A 23,582-nucleotide genomic window follows, 5' to 3' on the forward strand; every position below is an offset into this window, starting at 1 on the left:
CTACTGATTCCCCTCGTTCGCTGTCTGCTTCTTCCAGAAGCCCTGTCCGCCCCCTGTTCCCGAAGCCCTGTAGGCTGCCCGCACCTGGAGGCTCAACTTCCAGGGAACGGCGGCCTTCCCAGGCGAAGAGTGGGGGTGGGTCGGCTGTCCTCTGGAGAAGGAGGGGTTTACTCCGCCGTCTCCGGCCGGATCCAAGAGCTCACACCCGTAAGCTGCTCATCCTTTGGCGGAGCAAGACATTAGCCCAGTCTTCCATCAGGTCTATTCATTTTTCCGTGTCTAGTATCTCTGTGATAATTTTGCTGAAGGGTATGTAGATTATGACATCATCAGTATATACATATGCTGATGATGTCATAATCTACATACCGTTCAGCAAAAAAAAAAAAAAAAATATGCCCAGGTTCTCCAGTTTCTTTCCGAGTGGTGCCATCATGATATTAAATAGTATTGAAGATGTGGGGGATCCTTGTGGTACTCTACATCCTAGTGTCCATGAGGTCGAGATAGTTGGTTGGAAGTTTTGAATCAAACCATATAAAATCTGAAATCACAGACTTCCAAGTTTAAACAGAATTCGAGCCTCTACTGGAAGCCAATACAGTTACATAAAAAGGAATAATAGGAGTGGAAGTTTTTAAGGCAAAAAGTAATTGAATAGCTGTATTTTGAATTGTCTGCAACCGTTTTTAAAGTTTTTTTGACACACCCAAGTAAATTGTATTACAATAAAGAGTAGTTACTTACCTGTAACAGGTGTTCTCCGAAGACAGCAGGCTGCATATTCTCACAAGTGGGTGACGCCACGTCGGCCCCGGAGGATTTTAAAGCAAAATCTCAAAATCTCTTTACGGCGTTCCGTCGCGCGAGCGATCGTACTGCGCATGTGCGCACACCTATTCCCGCTCGCCGAGCGGACACGCCCCTCAGTTATATCCAAAAGAAGGAGGAGACAACTCCAAAAGGGGAAGGTGGGAGGGTTTGTGAGAATATGCAGCCTGCTGTCTTCGGAGAACACCTGTTACAGGTAAGTAACTACTCTTTCTCCAAAGACAAGCAGGCTGATATTCTCACAAGTGGGGTATCCCAAGCTTTCAGGCTTACACAACAAACAGTGGTCAATAGAGTCTCGCAACGGCGAGGCCAGAATAAACATTGACCTGAAATATCTAAATGAGTGTAGCCTGGAACAGAACAAACATGGGCTTAGGAGGGTTGGAGTTGGATTCTGAACCCCAAAGAAGTTCTGCAGCCCCGACTGCCCAAAAACCGACTGACGCGTCGGCTATTCTGCTGAAGGCAGTAGTGAGATGTGAATGTGTGGACTGATGACCACGCCACAGCTTTGCAGATCCCTTCAAAAGTGACTGATTTTAGATTAGTCACCTATTCAGCCATGGCTCTAATTTTGTGAGCCGTGACATGGCCTTCTAGAGTCAGTCCAGCTTGGACAAAAATGAAGGAGATGCAATCTGCCAGTTAAGAAGAAATGATGCGGTTTCCGACAGCAACTGGCATTAAAAGAAATAAACAACTGGGCGGACCTTCCGAGGGAGCTCGTCTGCTCCACGCAAAAAGTGCGCAGCTTGCTTTCGCCAGGGCTTGTAAGATGAGGGAGAAAGCATGTTGGCAAGACAATTGACTGGATCAGATGGTACTCTGATACCAGCGCCAGTAAGAACCTTGGCTGCATGCGGAGAACTACTCTGTTAAGATGAGAAGTAAGGTAAGGAGCTTGAGCTACTAGAGTCTGAAGCTCACCGACCTTTCGAGTTGAAGGAACAGCCACCAAGGAGAATGACCTTCCAGGTCCAATACTTCAGATGACAGGAATCCAGTGGCCCGAATTGAGCTTGCAGCAGCTGGATGAAAACGACATTGAGACCCCAAGATACTGAATAAGGAGTGATAGGGGCTCTGACCGAAGCATAAGAGCCAACTTGAAAAATTATTGTGGGTGCTAAGCCCAACAGAAATAATCCCCCTTAGATACAGACAAGGAATTCTCTCAATACTGTGGGAGAAGTAAACGTCATGAAGTGGACAGCTGAAGGCTGACCTTGTACACGTTGATGATAAGCTCTTATTGCACGAAGATGAATACAGACCGAGTTGGTCTTGAGACCAGATTCAGACAGGTGTGGAAAGAACTCAAGCAAGGTCTGTATAAGACTAGAGGCAGGATGTAGGACCTCGCTGTCACACCAGACGGCAAACCTCTTCCATGAAAAGAATAACACCTCTTTGTGAAATCTTTTTTGGAAGCAGGCAAGAGTCGGGAGACACTCTTCTGGAAAAGTCAACGAAACCTACACTCTCAACATCCAGACCGTGTGAGCCATAGATTGGAGGTTGGGATGTAGAAGTGCCCCCTCGTTCTGCGTAATGAGAGCTGGAAAACATTCCAACTCCAGAAGAAGAGGGAATCGTATCTGACGTAGCTAGAAAGGAGCAATCAGAATCATGGCTCCACAATCTTGCTTGAGAATCAGCAAAGTCTTTTCCACCAGATGTATGGTAGGATACGCATACAGAAAACTTGTCCCCCAAAGAAGGAGAAAGGCATCCGATGGTAGCCTGCCGTGAACCTGCAGCCTGGAACAGAACTGAGGGACTTTGTGATTGAACTAAGTTGCTCAGCCTGTCGGCCAGACTGCTGTTTACGCCAATTAGATAAATGGCTTGGAGAAAACAAGCCGCGTTGGCGAGCCTACCGCTACATCTGCATGGCATCTTGACTCAGAGGACAAGATCCAGTACTCCTTTGTTATCGAGTACATCACAACCCGATTGTGTGGTTGATTAAAATAATTAGGTTGGATAGCCAGGAGGGATGCAACCTTCGTCAGCAGCTTTTGACTGAGTAAGGTGGACTGAACACCTCAGAATCAAAATGGAGAGAATTAACCACCTCTGAGGGGAATTCCGAAGACTGGCGAACAGTTGGGTTACATCCTCTAGATGTGCAAAAGTGTCAAGGGAGTGACGTGAACTGTGGAAGCCATATGTCTAGAAGTCTCAATATTACTGTGCTGTAATCAGTTGAGACGGGCAATCAACGTGTTAAGGGAAGACTTGCACTCCCAGTCCATGAAGATACGCTGCAACAACAGCTAGGCACTAGGAAAAACATACTCTGGACGCAAAGTGAGTAGAAGTATCTTGTAAGTCCAGAGAGCATAACCATTTGTTTTCCTGAAGTATGGGAAGAAGGTTGCTCAGGGAAATCATCCTGAACGAAATCAGTTGAGGCCCCTTATGTCTATGATGGGACGGAACCCACAAGGAAGGACCTGGGATAGAAACTCAATCCTTCTTACCCTTGTGGAACAGGCTCGACTGCATTGGTACTGAGAAAGGCAGAGAGTTTCTCTGCAAGTACTCACTGTTGATGGAAGCTAAAGGATTAAACTTCCAATGAACAATGTGGAGGGTTTGATTCCAGATTGAGAATGTATCCTAACCGGACTATTTGAAAAAACCCCCCGGTTGGAGGATATAGAAATCACCTGTGGTGGAGAAAATTTGAACTTCCCCCCGACAGGCAGATTGGCCGGTACGGACATTTGTTGTTTTTTTTTTTTTTGTTTTTTTTTATATAGTGGCTATGCTGAATTGGAGCCACTCCAAAACCCCTCTCTGGTTCCTGCGGAATAGCTGCAGGAGCCTGATTAGGTGCACGCCGTTGACTAGAACGAGCGTGCTGATCTCTTTAAAGAAGTTCCGAGATGAGGAAGTGTATGCACAGCATATCAACAATTTTCTGCTGAGTCTCCTCCTCCAGGTGAGAGGCACACAGTCATGAGAGTCTGCGCATCACCATACCTAGAGCAGAAATCTAGGTGTTACAATACAAGTGATGAAAACGCCATTGGACAGGAACTTGCGACACTTGGAAAAAAGATGTAGCCTACTCCGGTGGGAATGCTCATAAAGATCTGGCAGGACTTGGTCTTGGACGCGATCATGCCAGCCTGGTACGCCATTCTCCAAGGGAGGCTAAGAATGTATGCTCTGGCCTCGGGGGCGCCGAAGCAAGTTCTTAGAACTGCTATCAGTTCTGAGTTGAAGATGGTAGTCCAGGACCTCGAGCATCTGGCATTGGGCTGATTGACAATCTCCATTGTAATGTGTCAAGAGAAATAGAGGATCTAGAGGATTCTCAGCAGAGAAAACCCCATGACCTTCATGTTCATCAGATGAACCATCATTGAACTGAGCCAACTAGTCAAACAGAGCAGCTCAGATGCAAACATTGACCAGTATAGAGCAACTGTCATACATACAATTCTACAGAACAGCTATGGAAAATATGTTCTCCTGTAGCAAAATGGCTATTCTTAACATGCATTTCTGGGCCTGGAAGCCAAGGTATGGAGGCGCAGTAAGTTCTACGAGCGAACCCTATACCAGAGGCAGCATCGGTGAAGGAGACCAGTTGAAAAGCTAGATGCCGCGGGAGGCGGTAGCATCCATGGCGTCCAATGGTACCCATGGTCTCGAAGCCAAGGACAACATCTGGCAATGCAAGGGAATCGAAACCAGACTGCCAGATGACTTCCATAACAGAGATGTGACCGATGGTACTGATAGTACTCATGGCACCGACGGTGCCGATGATACACATGGTACCGATGACCCCCGGTACCAATGGAACCCATGGTACTTGGTACCGATGATAGTCATGATATCTGGTATCGATGGTACCCATGATACCCTAGTACCGAAGGGACCCTTGACATGTGGTACCGATGGTACCCATGAAATTCGGCACCAACAGCACCGACGGTACCTATGGTACACATGGTATCGACGGTGCTCAAGACACCTGGTACCAATGGCACCCATGGTACCGATGGTACCGATGGTACCTGGTCATGCACCGACGGTATCCATGATAGCTATCCATGGTACCGACGATACCCGATACCGATGGTACTCGTGATACTCGGTACCGATGGGCGATGATACCTGTGATCGATGGTGCCCATGATATCTGATGCCGATGGTGATACCTGGTGCCGACTCGGCACCGATGATACCCGGTGCCGACGGAATCCATGGTACCGATGGTACCGGTACCGACGGGACCCATGGCACCGACCATGGTACCAATGTTCCCGGTACCGATACTCCTCGGTACCGACGCACCGGTGACATTCGGCACCGACGGCACCCATGGTACCGATGATACTCGGTACCGACGGCACCCATGGTACCGATGAAACTCGGTACCGACGGTACCCATGACACCCGGTACCGATGATACTCGGCACCGACGGTACCCATGACACCCGGTACCGATGATACTCGGTACCGACGGTACCCATGACACCCGGTACCGATGATACTCGGTACCGACGGTACCGATGATGCCCGGCACCGACGGCACCCATGGTACCGATGATACTCGGTACCGACGGCACCCATGGTACCGATGGTACTCGGTACCGACGGTACCCATGACACCCGGTACCGATGATACTCGGTACCGACGGTACCGATGATGCCCGGTACCGATGCGGTGTATCGACGTCCAATGCCAGGATACCTCCATAATAGAGGGAGCAACGCTCTCGGCACCGACTGATGTCTGAAGCCCGAATACCTCCATAACAGAGGGAGCAAAGCTCTGGGCACCGATGGTACCGACACCTGCTGATGCGCCCGAATGACCTGCCAAGCAGGAGGCGCCGAGGCAGGTGGAGACCTACTCGATGCATAACTATACCCAGCGTGCATCGGTCTCTGTCGGACTCCCTGACAAGTAGCATAAGTCTCGTCTTTGAGACACTACCTGCGCTTCACAGGGAGATGATCCGGTCCTTTGGGCATCCCTGGCAGAGTAGAATACGTCTCGGTACTTTGAGACACTACTTGCGCTTCACAGGGAGATGATCCGGTCCTTTGGGCATCCCTGGCAGAGTAGAATACGTCTCGGTACTTTGAGACACTACTTGCGCTTCACAGGGAGATGATCCGGTCCTTTGGGCATCCCTGGCAGAGTAGAATACGTCTCGGTACTTTGAGACACTACTTGCGCTTCACAGGGAGATGATCCGGCCCAAGACACTTCCGCCGATGCGTCCGAATGACCTGCAGAGCAGGAGACGCCGAGACGGGTGGAGACTCACTTCAAAGGTTACACCACTGATATTGTGTCACCAGGCTGCCCATTCAGTGGCTGTGACATACATCTTCACCATGAAGCAGGCTCTCACAGCTCTCGAGAGCAATTTATTTAAGTTTTAATAAATGGATCAAAAAATGTGGGCTTGTTTTATTTGCTGGCTAGAGAGAGCCCACAGATAACAATATACCAGCACTTTCAAGTAAAAAAGAAAAAGAGAAGCTTATAAGCTTCGTTGAGGCACAGCCCCTTGTGACTCTGGCAATTACTTAAATTTTTTTCTTGCCTCAGGTACAAAAAATACCTGTATATATAAGCCACAATGAGCCTGCCATAAAAATAAAAAATAAAAAAGAGATTTACTCCGAAGACCTGAAGAAAACACGAAGCCCTAACGAACTCCGTGTCTCCTCAGACGCGGAAAAAGAAAAACTGAGGGGCGTGTCCGCTCGGCGATCGGGAATAGGTGTGCGCACATGCGCAGTACGATCGCTCGCGCGACGGAACGCCGTAAAGAGATTTTGAGATTTTGCTTTAAAATCCTCCGGGGCCGACGTGGCGTCACCCACTTGTGAGAATATCAGCCTGCTTGTCTTTGGAGAATCCAATTTACTCATGATAAGTGACTGCATTACTAATCTAAATTGATTCTGATGAAGGAATTTATGTATTCTTAATTTCATAATTCAAAAACAATTTTTGGTTAAATGATTAAATTTGTTCCTCCATAGTTAATCTGTAGAGATTATCACTCATCCAATTATTGATGAAAGACATACACTCTCTACAGTAACTCAGTGTATCTTCTAATACAGAGTCAATTGTAAACAAAACAGTAATATCATCAGTGAATATATAGACTTGGTAGTCGGCCCTTTCAAATAAATTACCCAGAGATGATAGCAACACATTAAACAAGACTAGTGACAGTGAGGACCCAAGGGACCCCGCAACCAGGTCACCAACACTCTGAGAACTTCCCCTGCATCTTGACCATGTAAGACCTATTCAAAAGGAAACCCTTGAAACATTCTAGCATTTTACCAGATATTCCAGTACTATCCAACTTCATCAGAACCAAATCAAAGGAACTTGAGAGGTCTAACTACATTATTAATGCTCAATTACCATTACTTGTAATTTGCTTGACTCGTGTAATCAGTATACAATAATGTCCCAGTGCTATGACTAGATCTTTGCACACCCTGTCAAAATCAAAGGAGTTAGACGGCTTACGCCAGCAACTCTCTGTTCTGAAACTCATGCATCAAAGATTACTTACATAACCAGTCCTTGCCCTTTGACAGCACCTCAATCCTAGATCTTCTTGGCTTTTGCTCATGTTCAGTGCCCTCCTGCTGGTGTAAACTAGGTGAGCAAACATATATTTGATCTTTGGGCTAGCAAGAGACTTTGGTGCCGAAGGACTCAAGGTATCCTTAGGGGAGGACATGCAGGATGACCATCTTAGGCACCAAACCCTAGGGGAGGGGTGGTATGAATTGTTATTTTTGTTAGACTGTCATTAAGACCAAAAGGAAAAGGGAGTGCCAAAACCAATCCTTATACTGAATGACATTTTCTTCACCAACAGCCCTGACAACAGTGTTTGAATTTTGTTATTTGTTGAGAGGAAGCTTGCTTTGGATTGGCAGAATACAAGTGTTTATTAAATAAGAGGGTCTTTTACTAAGGCGCACTCACGTTTTTAGCGCACGCTAAAATTGTGGGCGCGCTAAACGTTAGAGACGCCAATGCATTCCTATAGGCGTCTCTAACATTTGGTGCTCCCACAATTTTAGCGTGCGCTAAAAACGTGAGCGTGCCTTAGTAAAAGATGCCCTAAATGATGCTCCAATAGTTTCTACTAGAATATACTGCAGCTCCCTCACCAACAATTACACACAAAATGTTTTTCTTTATCTTTACCTCACTCCTCATCATTCGCCAAACGTTTAATATAATTCGCCCAACTATATTGATCTCACTCATTGTGTCTGCTCCATATTCATCTCTTTCAGTGGCAAATCTGTTCTCCTTCTTGTCATCTACAACATGGAAACAGAAAGCACATATTAGTTCTCTACAAAGAAGAAAATGTACCATTCTTTGTTTGCCCATACTCAGCTGAATAAAATTCACTAATCACAATACAAAGATGCTTTCTGTTATTATTTATCAATTCATTAATGAAAGAACTGCATTAGGAAGTAAATCATTTGAATTTTCATAATGGGGCTAATGCATGATTTTATTCTCAGGCACTTGGATAATTGTTTCTACATTTCTTCTTATCAAATGGATAGATTTCTGGCAAGTTTAGGAGCCGCCGTTTTCCCGCCGTTTGAAAACAGCTGATGCCTGAGAGATATATATACTGCGCATGTGTGGGCGTTCTCGAGCAGGCTAGTGAACCGGACAGGGTGGGGCTCCTCCCTGGTACTGCTGAACAGTGAGTTATATTTTGGATTCTCCATTATAAAGGAATATATTTTAAGTTTTAGATTATGTAAGATTGTTTTGCACCTATTTTAGATATGAGATAAAATGCTAGGTTTGATAAAATCTTTAACCTGTATTTCAGATCAGTTCCCCTGAAGACGCCATTAGATTGGCGAAACATGGCCCATGTAGGGAATTGAAATCACTGAACTGTGACCATTATGGTCCTATATTTTGCACGGAGGGATTTTTTGTAAAAAACATTGCAGTGGACAAGAACTTGGCAGGAAGAAGATTTTTTCAGCACATCTCTACTTAAGCTAAGTAACTGCTATTTATACACTTTTTGAACATCAAGTTTACTATTTTTTTGAATTTTACCCATCTATTGAATAATAGTAATAGGATGGAGGTAGGATGTGCCATGATGTAAGGGTGGTGTTCCTGCTAAACTTGGATTATCAGTCCACAGCAATACACCAAAAACTGAGCACAATACATATATATATAAAAAAATTTTTTATAATTTATTGGATTTTATTCCAGAAAAACATTATACATATATGAATAATGAGAGTGATAAGTTTTGTTTAAATTAATTTTGAAGGTTTCTGTTACATTTATTAAGTTTAGGAGCCTGACAGGAACTGGGGATGATCAAGGTCTGATAGGTTAGGATGGAAATTTTAAATGCTCAGGTGTTTTCTTCTACGTTATTAATGCTATTCATATAAATTATTTTAATTCTTAAGATTCATAACTAATTTTTGAATATTTCTGTAACTGTTCTTTCATATTGTCCAATTTCAGCCTTCAAGGGTTTCAAACAGGCCAGGTTTTCAGGATATCCCTAATAAATAAGCAGGAGAAAGATCTGCATGCCCGCTACATCCATTGTATGAAGATCTCCCTTATGCATATTATTATTATTTGTTACATTTGTATCCCACATTTTCCCACCTACTTGCAGGCTCAATGTGGCTTACATAGTACTGTAGAGGTGATCGTCAATACCGGTTTTAACAAATACAAAGTGAGGTTGTGGTAAAGTAAAGCTCATGTGTGACAGACACACTGGGGAATCGTAAGAAGGAAGAGTTAAGTTATGTCCAGTATGAGCTTTGGTTTTGTTGTATTGCTGGGTTAAGGCATTTAAGTTGGATCGTTAGGGTATGCCTTTTTGAACAAGTTAGTTTTTAGTAATTTCCGGAAGTTCAGGTGGTCGTATGCTGTTTTCAGGGCTTTTGGTATTGCGTTCCATAGTTCTGTGCTTATATAGGAGAAGCTGGATGCATAGGTTGATTTGTATTTGAGTCCTTTGCAGCTTGGGTGATGGAGATTTAGGTATGTTTGTGTTGATCTTGATGTGTTTCTGGTTGGTAGGTCTATGAGGTCTGTCATGTATCCCGGGGCTTCTCCGTAGATGATTTTGTGAACCAGGGTGCAGATTTTGAACATGATACGTTCTTTGATTGGGAGACAGTGCAGTTTTTCTCGTAGGGGTTTGGCGCTTTCAAATTTCGTTTTTCCAAATATAAGTCTGGCTGCTGTGTTTTGAGCAGTTTGGAGTTTCTTTATGATTTGTTCTTTGCATCCCACATAGATTTCGTTGCAGTAGTCTAGATGGCTTAGTACCATAGATTGTACCAAGTTGCGAAATATTTCCCTCGGGGAAAAAAGGTTTCACTCGTTTGAGCTTCCACATTGGAACCTCAACATGTATATGATGGAAGGGAGGAGAAAGAGAGGAGGATATGATAGAGACATTTAAATATCTCAAGGGCATTAATGTACAGGAAGTGAGCCTTTTTCAACTGAAGGAAAACTCTTGAACAAGGGGGCATACAATGAAGTTAAGAGGGAACAAGATTAGGAGGAATCTAAGAAAGTATTATTTCATGGAAAGGGTGGCGGAAGCGTGGAATGGCCTCCCAGTGGAGGTCATGGAGTCGAGGATTGTGTCAGAATTTAAGGAAGTGTGCGATAAGCACGTGGGATCCCTTAGCAAAACGAAGAGTTAGGGGTTACAGAGGATGTGCAGACTGAATGGGCCATTTGGCCTTTATCTGCTGTCATATTTCTATGTTTCTATTAGGGATATCCTGAAAAGATAGTCTGCTTGCAGCCCTCAAGGACTGAACTTGGATAAACCTGGTCCAGAAAATGCTATATAGATCCACAGAACTTCTACATTAATGATACTTGAATTGTAGATTTTAAACAGCATAATGTGCTGGTTTGGAAAAGGTGCCGGGCAAGATGGTGGAGGCTATTATTAAGAATAAAATTGCAGAGCATATACAAAAACATGGACTGATGAGACAAAGTCAGCACGGATTTAGTGAAGGGAAGTCTTGCCTCACCAATCTAATGCATTTTTTTGAGGGGGTAAGCAAACATGTGGACAATGGGGAGCCGGTTGATATTGTATATCTGGATTTTCAGAAGGCGTTTGACAAAGTGCCGCACGAAAGACTCCTGAAGAAATTGCAGAGTCATGGAATCGGAGGTAGGGTATTATTATGGATTAAGAACTGGTTGAAAGATAGGAAGCAGAGAGTAGGATTGCGTGGCCAGTATTCTCAGTGGAGGAGGGTAGTTAGTGGGGTCCCGCAGGGGTCTGTGCTGGGTCCGTTGCTTTTTAATGTATTTATAAATGACCTAGAGATGGGAATAATTAGTGAGGTAATTAAATTCGCCGAGGACACAAAATTATTCAGGGTCGTCAAGTCGCAGGAGGAATGTGAACGATTACAGGAGGACCTTGCGAGACTGGGAGAATGGGCGTGCAAGTGGCAGATGAAGTTCAATGTTGACAAGTGCAAAGTGATGCATGTGGGTAAGAGGAACCCGAATTATAGCTACGTCTTGCAAGGTTCCGCGTTAGGAGTTACGGATCAAGAAAGGGATCTGGGTGTCGTCGTCGATGATACGCTGAAACCTTCTGCTCAGTGTGCTGCTGCGGCTAGGAAAGCGAATAGAATGTTGGGTGTTATTAGGAAGGGTATGGAGTCCAGGTGTGCGGATGTTATAATGCCGTTGTATCGCTCCATGGTGCGACCGCACCTGGAGTATTGTGTTCAGTACTGGTCTCCGTATCTCAAAAAAGATATAGTAGAATTGGAAAAGGTACAGCGAAGGGCGACGAAAATGATAGTGGGGATGGGACGACTTTCCTATGAAGAGAGGCTGAGAAGGCTAGGGCTTTTCAGCTTGGAGAAGAGACGGCTGAGGGGAGATATGATAGAAGTGTATAAAATAATGAGTGGAATGGATCGGGTGGATGTGAAGCGACTGTTCACGCTATCCAAAAATACTAGGACTAGAGGGCATGAGTTGAAGCTACAGTGTGGTAAATTTAAAACGAATCGGAGAAAATTTTTCTTCACCCAACGTGTAATTAGACTCTGGAATTCGTTGCCGGAGAACGTGGTACGGGCGGTTAGCTTGACGGAGTTTAAAAAGGGGTTAGATAGATTCCTAAAGGACAAGTCCATAGACCGCTATTAAATGGACTTGGAAAAATTCTGCATTTTTAGGTATAACTTGTCTGGAATGTTTTTACGTTTGGGGAGCGTGCCAGGTGCCCTTGACCTGGATTGGCCACTGTCGGTGACAGGATGCTGGGCTAGATGGACCTTTGGTCTTTCCCAGTATGGCACTACTTATGTACTTATGTGACAAATTAGAAAAACAACTGAGAACAAGTAGGTAAAGCATGAACAGCATGGTTAATGAATTCTTTCCAACCTCTCTGTGTTAAGGCAGTTGTATGGGGAGGGGGGGGGGGGGTTAAATCTGCAGAGCACTACAGCAATGGTTGGGGGAGGGGTAGAGAGTTTGTGGGCTGGTGGGGCAGTTAAGGTGGGGACATTTTGGTAAGAGAGGGTTAGTTTTTGAGGACTGGCATACTTTGGAAGGAGTGGGGTAGTTGCTAGAGGCGGGAGAGTAGAGGAAGGAGGAATTCCCTAGCTTTACTTTGTTTCACTGTGTGTAAATTGCTAGGTTAGAGATGATGGAATTCCTTCTCCCATAAAAACAAACTGGGCCATTTTTGGTGGGGGCTCATTTCTCTGGAACCCTTTGTTCAATTTTGCCCATTTTTGAATTATTTTGTAGCATTATTTTGTCCCCATACTGACTGATAAATTGACAGATATTTCCTGAAACTTTTATACAATTTTTTCTATTGGGTTGAAAAGAATAAAACAAACAAATCTAAAAATTCATGGTAACAGATTCTTAAAATGGGCACTGGGTGATGATCCACAGTGATGGCTTTAACTCTCTCAATCCAACTGAACGTTCTGTCTCTACAGAATCCCTAGCCACTTGAGGGTGCACGATCGTGGAATGGAAATTGAACCCAAAGCCTCTGCCATGCCAATGCATAGCAAGATCAACATGTCAGAATCCAAAACTAAATATTTAACACAAACATTTTTTGGGCCCAGAAATCCTATTTATTTGTAGCATTTGTACCCACATTTTCTCACCAGTTTGCAGGCTCAATGTGGCTTTCATTTGCTGTAATGGCGGTTGCCATTTCGGGTAACAGAAGTACAAATAGTATTGCATTAAGGTGCATACATTCATGGTAGCATAAATGGAACATAACGTATATGGAACAAATCATGGTATAGGGTATGATACATACCTGTAGCAGTTGTTCTCCGAGGACAGCAGGCTGATTGTTCTCACGACTGGGTTGACGTCCGCGGCAGCCCCCACCAACCGGAAAAAGCTTCGCGGGACGGTCGGCACGCAGGGCACGCCCACCGCGCATGCGCGGCCGTCTTCCCGCCCGTGCGCGACCGCTCCCGCCAGTTGAATGACAAGCAATAAAGTATAAAACACAACTCCAAAGGGGAGGAGGGAGGGTAGGTGAGAACAATCAGCCTGCTGTCCTCGGAGAACAACTGCTACAGGTATGTATCATACCCTTTCTCCGAGGACAAGCAGGCTGCTTGTTCTCACGACTGGGGTATCCCTAGCTCTCAGGCTCACTCAAAACAAGAACCCAGGTCAATGGAACCTCGCAACGGCGAGGAAACAACAGAAATTGACCTACGAAGAACAACTAACTGAGAGTGCAGCCTGACCAGAATAAATTCGGGTCCTGGAGGGTGGAGTTGGATTACACCCCAAACAGATTCTGCAGCACCGACTGCCCGAACCGACTATCGCGTCGGGTATCCTGCTGGAGGCAGTAATGAGATGTGAATGTGTGGACAGATGACCACGTCGCAGCCTTGCAGATCTCTTCAATAGTGGCTGACTTCAAGTGGGCCACCGACGCTGCCATGGCTCTGACACTATGAGCCGTGACATGACCCTCAAGAGTCAGCCCAGCCTGGGCGTAAGTGAAGGAAATGCAATCTGCTAGCCAATTAGAGATGGTGCGTTTCCCGACAGCGACCCCTAGCCTGTTAGGGTCGAAAGAAATAAACAATTGGGCGGACTGTCTGTTGGGCTGTGTCCGCTCCAAGTAGAAGGCCAATGCTCTCTTGCAGTCCAATGTGTGCAACTGACGTTCAGCAGGGCGGGTATGCGGCCTGGGAAAGAATGTTGGCAAGACAATTGACTGGTTAAGATGGAACTCCGACACCACCTTCGGCAGGAACTTTGGGTGGGTACGGAGCACTACTCTGTTGTGATGAAATTTGGTATATGGAGCATGAGCTACTAGGGCTTGAAGCTCACTGACCCTACGAGCTGAAGTAACTGCCACCAAGAAAATGACCTTCCAGGTCAAGTACTTCAGATGGCAGGTATTCAGTGGCTCAAAAGGAGGTTTCATCAGCTGGGTGAGGACGACGTTGAGATCCCATGACACAGTAGGAGGCTTGATAGGGGGCTTTGACAAAAGCAAGCCTCTCATGAATCGAACGACTAAAGGCTCTCCAGAGATGGCTTTACCTTCCACACGATAATGGTAAGCACTAATCGCACTAAGGTGATTCCTTACTGAGTTGGTCTTGAGGCCAGACTCTGATAAGTGCAGAAGGTATTCAAGCAGGTTCTGTGCAGGGCAAGAACGAGGTTCTAGGGCCATGCTCTCACACCACACGACAAACCTCCTCCACTTGAAAAAGTAACTCTTTTTAGTGGAATCCTTCCTAGAGGCAAGCAAGACCCGGGAGACACCCTCAGACAGACCCAACGCAGTGAAGTCTACGCCCTCAACATCCAGGCCGTGAGAGCCAGAGACTGAAGGTTGGGGTGCAGCAACGCTCCGTCGTTCTGCGAAATGAGAGTCGGAAAACACTCCAATCTCCACGGTTCTTCGGAGGACAACTCCAGAAGAAGAGGGAACCAGATCTGACGGGGCCAAAAGGGCGCTATCAGAATCATGGTGCCGCGGTCTTGCTTGAGCTTCAGTAAGGTCTTCCCCACCAAAGGTATGGGAGGATAAGCATACAGGAGGCCGGTCCCCCAATGGAGGAGAAAGGCATCCGACGCTAGCCTGCCGTGTGCCTGAAGTCTGGAACAGAACAGAGGCAGCTTGTGGTTGGTCTGAGAGGCGAAAAGGTCCACCGAGGGGGTGCCCCACGCTCGGAAGATCTTGCGTACCACTCTGGCATGGAGCGACCACTCGTGCGGTTGCATGACTCTGCTCAGTCTGTCGGCCAGACTGTTGTTTACGCCTGCCAGGTATGTGGCTTGGAGGAGCATGCCGAACCGACACGCCCAACGCCACATCCCGACGGCCTCCTGGCACAGGGGGCGAGATCCGGTGCCCCCCTGCTTGTTGACGTAATACATTGCAACCTGATTGTCTGTCCGAATTTGGATAATTTGACAGGACAGCCGATCTCTGAAAGCCTTCAGTGCGTTCCAGATCGCTCGGAGCTCCAGGAGGTTGATCTGCAGATCCTTTTCCTGGAGGGACCACAGACCCTGAGTGTGGAGCCCATCGACATGGGCTCCCCACCCCAGGCGAGATGCATCCGTCGTCAGCACTTTCGTGGGCTGCGGAATTTGGAATGGACGTCCCAGGGTCAAATTGGTCCGGATGGTCCACCAGAGCAGTGAAGTGCGACAACTGGTGGAGAGGCGGATGACATCTTCTAGATTCCCGGTGGCTTGGAACCACTGGGAAGCTAGGGTCCATTGAGCAGATCTCATGTGAAGACGAGCCATGGGAGTCACATGAACTGTGGAGGCCATATGACCCAGAAGTCTCAACATCTGCCGAGCTGTGATCTGCTGAGACGCTCTGGTCTGCGAAGCCAGGGCCAAGAGATTGGTGGCCCTCGCTTCGGGAAGGTAGGCCTGAGCTGTCTGGGAATTCAGCAGCGCTCCTATGAATTCCAGAGATTGAGTTGGCTGGAGATGGGACTTTGGGTAATTTATCACAAACCCCAGCAGCTCCAGAAGTTGAATAGTGCACTGCATGGACCGGAGGGCTCCTGCCTCCGAGGTGTTCTTGACCAGCCAATCGTCGAGATATGGGAACACGTGCACTCCCAGCTTGCGTAGGTAGGCCGCTACCACCACGAGGCACTTTGTAAACACTCGTGGGGCAGAGGCGAGCCCAAAGGGCAGCACACAATACTGAAAGTGCCGTGCGCCCAGGCGGAATCTGAGATACTGTCTGTGAGCTGGCAGTATCGGGATGTGAGTGTATGCGTCCTTTAAATCCAGGGAACATAGCCAATCGTTTTTCTGAATCATTGGCAGAAGGGTGCCCAAGGAAAGCATCCTGAACTTTTCTTTGACCAGGAATTTGTTCAGGCCTCTCAGGTCTAGGATGGGACGCATCCCCCCTGTTTTCTTTTCCACAAGGAAGTACCTGGAATAGAATCCCCGCCCTTCCTGCCCGGGTGGTACGGGCTCGACCGCATTGGCGCTGAGAAGGGCGGAGAGTTCCTCTGCAAGTACCTGCTTGTGATGGGAGCTGAAAGACTGAGCTCCTGGAGGACAATTTGGAGGCAGGGAGGCCAAATTCAGGGCGTATCCGCACCGCACTATTTGGAGAACCCACTGGTCGGAGGTTATGAGAGGCCACCTTTGGTGAAAAAATTTTAACCTCCCTCCGACCGGCAGATCGTCCGGTACGGACACTTGTAGGGCGGCTATGTTCCCGTGGATCCAGTCAAAAGCCCGTCCCCGGCTTTTGCTGTGGAGGCGCAGGGGGCTGCTTAGGCGCACGCTGTTGACGAGAACGAGCGCGCTGGGGCTGTCCCTGTGCCTGACGAGGCCTTCGGGCCGGCTGGTTGTACCTACGCTTTGCAAAAGAATAGGGTGCAGCCTGCCGTGCCCGGGAAAAACGCCCACCCGTGGGGGCGGGTGCTGAAGGCGCCCGGTGGGAGAGCTTGTCGAGAGCGGTTTCCCGCTGATGCAGTTGGTCCACCATCTGCTCGACCTTCTCACCGAAAATGTTATCCCCCCGGCAAGGGACGTCAGCCAGTCTCTGCTGGGTGCGGTTGTCCAGGTCAGAGGCACGCAGCCATGAGAGCCTGCGCATCACTATACCTTGGGCCGCAGCACGAGATGCCACGTCACAGGTGTCAAAAATCCCCCTGGACAGGAACTTTCTGCACGCCTTCAGCTGCCTGACCACCTCCTGATAAGGCCTGGACTGCTCCGGCGGGAGCTTATCGACCAGGTCCGCCAGCTGTTGCACATTGGTCCGCATGTGGATGCTCATATAGAGCAGGTAAGATTGGATGCGGGTCACGAGCATGGAGGACTGGTAGGCCTTCCTCCCAAATGAGTCCAGAGTGCGAGACTCCCGCCCCGGGGGCGCCGAGGCGGTATCCCTCGAACTCCGTGCCCTCTTGAGAGCAGAATCCACGACCGCTGAGTCATGGGGCAACTGGGGCCGCATGAGCTCTGGGTCAGAGTGGATCCTGTACTGGGACTCTGCTTTCTTGGGAATGGTGGGATTAGTTAATGGTCGCACCCAGTTCCGGAGCAGCGTCTCCTTCAGGACATTGTGCAGCGGTACCGTGGAGGACTCTCTAGGTGGTGATGGATAGTCGAGGACCTCGAGCATCTCGGCCCTCGGCTCTTCCACAGAGACCACGGGAAAGGGAATGCTTATAGACATATCCCGCACAAAGGAGGCAAAGGAGAGACTCTCAGGAGGTGAGAGCTTCCTCTCCGGTGACGGCGTGGGGTCCGAGGGAAGGCCCGTAGACTCCTCTGAGGAGAAATATCTCGGGTCCTCCTCTTCCCCCCACGAGTCCTCATCCTCGGTATCGGACATTAGCTCATGTAGCTGAGTCCGGTACCGGGCCCGGCTCGACGTCGAGGCACCGAGGCCTCGGTGTCGTCGAGCGGTGGACTCCCGCGCCGGCGGGGACGGAGCTCCCTCCATCGACGTCGACGGGGACTCCACCTGCGTGGCTGTCGAGACCGGCACCGCAAGCGGCGGCGGTGTCGACTGCCCCGGCGCCGGGCTAGAGCTCGCCGGCGCCACAGTCATCGGCGCCGAGGGCGCAAGCACCCCCGGCGCCGGCACAGCCTGGCGCATCAGCCCTTCCAGGAGCCCCGGAAGGATGGCTCTGAGGCACTCGTCCAGGCCCGCTGCCGAGAAAGGCGGTGGGGCCGGTAAGGGTGTCGGTGCCAGAAGCTGCTGGGGGCCAGGAGACGGCACCGAGGTGCCGGAACCCCGACGCGTCGGTACCTCCACCACCGACGGAGATCTCTCCTCTCTGTGATGACGCTTCGGCGTCGACTCCTCTTCAGGCACCGAGGGCTCCCGGTGACGGCGCTTCTTGTCCTTCTTCCGGTGCACGTCACCGGTGCCGGAGGGCATGGAGGAGGAGGAGGTCGATCCCCCTCGGTCTCGAGGTACCGGGTCCGACAGGGTTCGGTCCCGTGGCTCACGAGTTGAGGGAGTGACCGGGGCCGACTGCCCACGCGGTCTCTCTACCCCACTCTCGCCGGCGGACCGGCGGGACCTGTTCTCCTGGGGTCGCTGCCATCGGTGCCGATGTCTCGGGCATCGATACCGGTACCGAAGAACCGGCCTTCGATACCGATGCCGTCGAGGTCGACGTCGAGGGGCCGGCGCAAGTTCCAAAAAGACGGTCCCGCAGAACTTGCCTCGCAACCTGAGTCCGTTTCCGGAGACCGAGACACAAAGCACACGACTTGAGATTGTGCTCCGGCCCGAGGCACTGGAGGCACCAAGCGTGGGTGTCGGTCTGCGAGATCGGCCGGCCGCAGCGACCACACTTTTTAAATCCACTCGGGACCTTCGAGGACATCGACGGAAAAATCGCGTCGGCGAAGTCAAAGTCGGCAATGGTGGCTAAAATCACACCACGAAAATTGAAACCGACCGAGCGGCCACTAGGCCGCAACGAGGCGTCCCCGCTAGAAAGCGAGGGAAAAGGGAGGAGCGCGTGCTCCACACGCGCAAAATTCTTTTTTTTTTTTTTTTTTTTTGGATAACAAAACGAAACGAAAGAAGAAGAGGCCGAAAAGGCCAAGAGCGACGACCCGCGTAAACGCGGTCGAAAATTCCGGCGGCTGAAACGAGAGAGTTGCAAAAACACGACTCTCTCAGTCGCGGAAAAAAAGTAACTGGCGGGAGCGGTCGCGCACGGGCGGGAAGACGGCCGCGCATGCGCGGTGGGCGTGCCCTGCGTGCCGACCGTCCCGCGAAGCTTTTTCCGGTTGGTGGGGGCTGCCGCGGACGTCAACCCAGTCGTGAGAACAAGCAGCCTGCTTGTCCTCGGAGAAATATATATACCATGTGCATACATACATGGTAAAGAAGAATACAATAAGATATTGCATGAAGGTTCCTGAGTAATAGATTGGATTGTAACATACATTATGTCATCGATTATAGAGAGACCCTATTCGACATAAGGTTTTAGGTGGTAGTGCTTGGTCATTAATAGCAAAGAGGTTAATCAGTCATGTGATAAGATTTCGGTTTTGTATAGATCTTGTATAGTGTTATTATTTAGAATTTAAGATGGATGTTTATTGTATGCCTTCTTGAAAAGATCTGTTTTCAGTAGCATTCGGAAGATGGTTAGGTCTTGCGTTGTTTTTATGGCCTTCGGTAGTGCATTCCATAGCTGCGTGCAGATGTATGAGAAACTGGTCGCGTATGTGGATTTATATTTTAGCCCTTTACAGTTGGGATAGTGGAGATTGAGGAACGTGCGTGATGATCTTTTTACCTTCCTAATAGGCAAGTCTATAAGGTCTGACATATAGGTCGGGGCTTCCCCGTAAATAATTTTGTGGACCAGGGTGCAAACTTTGAATGCAATTCGTTCTTTTAATGGGAGCCAGTGTAGTTTTTCTCTTAGGGGTTTGGCGCTTTTGTATTTTGCTTTCCCAAATATGAGTCTGGCTGCTGTGTTCTGAGCGGTTTGTAGCTTCTTAATGATTTGTTTTTTGCATCCGGCATAAATGGCATTGCAGTAGTCTAGATGACTTAGCACCATTGATTGTACCAGGCTGCGGAATACTTCCCTTGGGAAGAAAGATTTGATTCTTTTAAGTTTCCACACTGAGTAGAACATTTTCTTTGCTGTGTTCTTCGCATGGTCTTCGAGTGTGAGATTTCGGTCAATTGTGACTCCCAGAATTTTCAGGCTGTCTGAGATCAGAAGGGTGTAGTCTGGGGTGTTTATGGTATTGGGTTTGTTTGTGTTGTATTGTGAGGACAGGATGAGACATTGTGTTTTTTTCTGCGTTTAACTTTAGTTGGAATGGGTCCGTCCATGAGTTATTTGGAGGCTGTGTGTGATTTCATTTGTGTCTTGTTTGAACGGGATGTATATCGTGACATTATCCGTATAGATGTACGGGTTGAGTCCTTGGTTGGATAGCGATTTGGCTAAAGGTGTCATCATTAGGTTAAAAAGGGTAGGTGAGAGCGGTGATCCTTGTGGTACTCCGCATTCAGGTTTCCATGGTGTTGACGTTTTTGATTTAGAAATCACTTGATAAGTTCTTGCTGTTAAGAAGCCTTTAAACTATCTTAGTACGTTTTCTCCAATCCTGAAGCAGTCCAGGATGTTCGAGAGTATTTGGTGGCTGACCATGTCGAATGCGCTGGACATATCGAATTGTAGGAGTAGCACATTGTTTACAGTTGCAATTATTTGTTTAAATTTGGTTACAAGAGTGGTTAGCACTGTTTCGGTGTTATGGTTGGATCGAAATCCTGACTGTGATTCATGTAATATTATGAATTTGTTTAGGTAGTTGGTGAGTTGTTTGGTTACCATACTTTCCATTAGTTTTACTATCAGGGGGATGGATGCTACTGGTCGATAGTTGGTTGTATCATTTAGTTTTTTCTTTAAGTCTTTGGGTATGGGTGTAAGTAATATATTTTCTTTGTCCTTGGGGAAACGTCCGTGCTGTAGTATGTAGTTCAGGTGTGATGTAAGATCTGTTATGAAGCGTTTGGGTGCGAACCTCATTGGGCTACAGGGGCAAATATCCAGTTTTGAGTGGGTTTTGGAGAATTTGTTGAGTGCTTGAATGATGGTTTCTTCGGTTAGCAGATCAAAGTCATTCCAGTTTCGATCTGCTGGGTATTCACCGGGAGTAGGGTCCAGGCAATCCATAAATTTTTCGTGATCAGTGGTATTGTGTGGTAATGTGGATCGCAGTTTTATAATTTTCTCATTGAAGTATTTGGCAAGCTGATCTGCCGATGGGGTGTCTGTGCTGGCTGTGGTCACCGGTGTGGTGTCTATTACTTTATTCACGAGTTGGTATAGTTTATGTGCGTCTTTGTAGTCTGGTCCTATTTTGGCTTTGTAGTATGCTCTTTTGGTTTGTCTTATTGTATATTTGTATTTTCTTTGCATTTGTTTCCAAGCTTTGAGTGTATTTTCATTTTTTGCCATGTGCGTTCGAGTCTTCTGACTTGTGTTTTTAGTTTTTTCAGTTCTTCGTTGAACCAAGGTATTGAGCTGTTTCTTTGTGTTGTTCTTGTTTGAAGTGGTGCAATTTCATCTAGTATGCTCCTGTATCTGTCGTCCCAATTTTGGAGATAGTATTTGGTATCTGTCTGTGCCAGCCACTCATTTTTGTAGATCTGTTGCCAGAATGTAGCAGGATCAATCTGTCCTCTAGTGGTGTAGGTTGTGCATTCTTGCTTGTGGTGCCTGTCTTTTTTCTGCCATTGTAGGGCTATGTTTAATTAATTAATTTGCTGCATTTGTTATGGTCCTTGTGGTATGCCTTGTTGAAGAGGCAGGTCTTCATTTACGAAAGTTGATTAGGTTGTGAATTATTTTCATGTCTTTTGGTAGTGCATTCCACAATTGCGTACTCATATAGGCGAAGCTGGATGTGTGTGTCAGTTTGTATTTTATTCCCTTACAGTTGGGGAAGTGGAGATTTAGAAATGTGCGTGCTGATCTTTTAGCATTTCTGGGTGGCAAGTCAATTAGGTCTGTCATGTAGGCCGGAGCATCTCTGTGGATGATTTTATGAGTCAGAATGCAGACCTTGAATGCGATATTATGGTGGTCTGACCATGGTATGGCCATCCATTTTGTATCTGTTAGTATAAAATTTGAGTCTAAGGATAGTTTGTATGTGAAGAGGTCAATTGTGTGTCCTTTGACATGTGTAGCTTGCATATTAGGCAAGTTAAGGTCCCATAGTTGTAGGAAGTCTTTGCAATCACATGCATTGGATGCATAGGGTCTTCCAGGTGTAGGTTTATGTCTCCTATTATGAGTAGATTGGAGTTGTTTACACATGTATTCGATATAAAATCCACAAAGTTTGACTGGCATTCTTGCCAATTTCCTGGTGGTCTATAAAACAGGACGACGTTTAGATGGTCGAGCAGGGTAGCATGGTGGATTTTAACTGAGGCAATTTTGAGTTTTGGTGTTATATACTCTGCAGTTGTTGTTACGGATCTATAGATTAGTGCTATTCCATCTCCTCTTTTTTCTTTCCTTGTCCAGTGTGTAATTTTGTAGCCTGGGGGGCAGAGTTCTAGGATTATGTGATCGTGGATCCAGGTTTCGCTGATGAGTATTAGGTCAAGATTGTCTGCTGTGATCCAGTCAGTTATTATTGTTGTTTTATTTACTACTGATCTGGCGTTTATGTATCCCACCTGAATTGTTTGGTAAGGTCTTTTATGTTTGTAGTTGTGATGATTTTCTATGAGCATAACATAGTAACTATGAGCATAACGTAGTAAATGACGGCAGATAAAGACCTGTACGGTCCATCCAATCTGCCCAACAAGATAAACTCATTTTACATGGTATGTGATACTTTATATGCATACCCGAGTTTGATTTGTCCTTGCCTTTCTCAGGGCACAGTCCGTAGAAGTCTGCCCAGTACTGTTCTTGTACTAAGTTCTGAAGCTAACATCGAAGCCCCTTAAAATTTACACTCCAGCCCATCCCTATCTATTCAGTCATGATCAGGGCGTAGACCGTAGAAGTCTGCCCAGCTCTTGTTTTGTTTCCAATTAGCTGGCTTAGAATGGGGGTTATAGAAACATGATGGCAGATAAGAGCCAAATGGCCCATCCAGTCTGCCCTTCCTCAGTAACCATTAACTCCTCCTTTTCCTAAGGGATCCCACGTGCCTGTCCCATGCTTCCTTAAATGCGAACACAGTCTTCATCTCCACTACCTCGACTGGGAGGCCATTCCATGCATCCACCACCCTTTCCGTGAAGAAGTAACATCAGAATCTAGGAAAGCATTGAAGAAGTCAAACAGCAGAGTCACCAGGAAATCTCCTAGTTCCTTGAGAACCCTCGGATGTATCTCATTAGGCACCATCACTTTGTCTACTTTTAGTTTAGCTAGCTCCTCACTAACACAGTCTTCTGAGAATTGGCCCAGGTCTACCATACCTCCATCTCTATTAGTGTTTGTTTTCTGCAGTCTTACCCTAGCCTTTCATCCGTAAAAAGAGAACAGAAGTAATTGTTAAGCAGTTCAGCTTTATCCTTATCGGATTCTACATATTCCTCCCCCTCAGCTTTGAACCTCCTCCTGTCACTTACATATCTGAAAAACGTCCCCCAGTTTTA

General features: G+C 47.2%; 1 protein-coding gene across 2 annotated transcripts in view; it reads right to left on the minus strand.

Moving 5' to 3' along the window:
• REV3L (REV3 like, DNA directed polymerase zeta catalytic subunit) overlaps positions 1–23,582 on the minus strand; it is a 567,479-nt gene that overhangs the window by 187,351 nt on the left and 356,546 nt on the right. For both annotated transcript variants that reach the window (XM_030199216.1, XM_030199218.1), the window contains exon 20: positions 8,060–8,178. In XM_030199216.1, coding sequence (XP_030055076.1) covers positions 8,060–8,178 — 119 coding nt within the window. The remainder of the gene's footprint in view (positions 1–8,059; positions 8,179–23,582) is intronic.

The sequence above is a fragment of the Microcaecilia unicolor genome, chromosome 3 (genome assembly GCF_901765095.1).
Source record: "Microcaecilia unicolor chromosome 3, aMicUni1.1, whole genome shotgun sequence".
Taxonomy (NCBI): domain Eukaryota; kingdom Metazoa; phylum Chordata; class Amphibia; order Gymnophiona; family Siphonopidae; genus Microcaecilia; species Microcaecilia unicolor.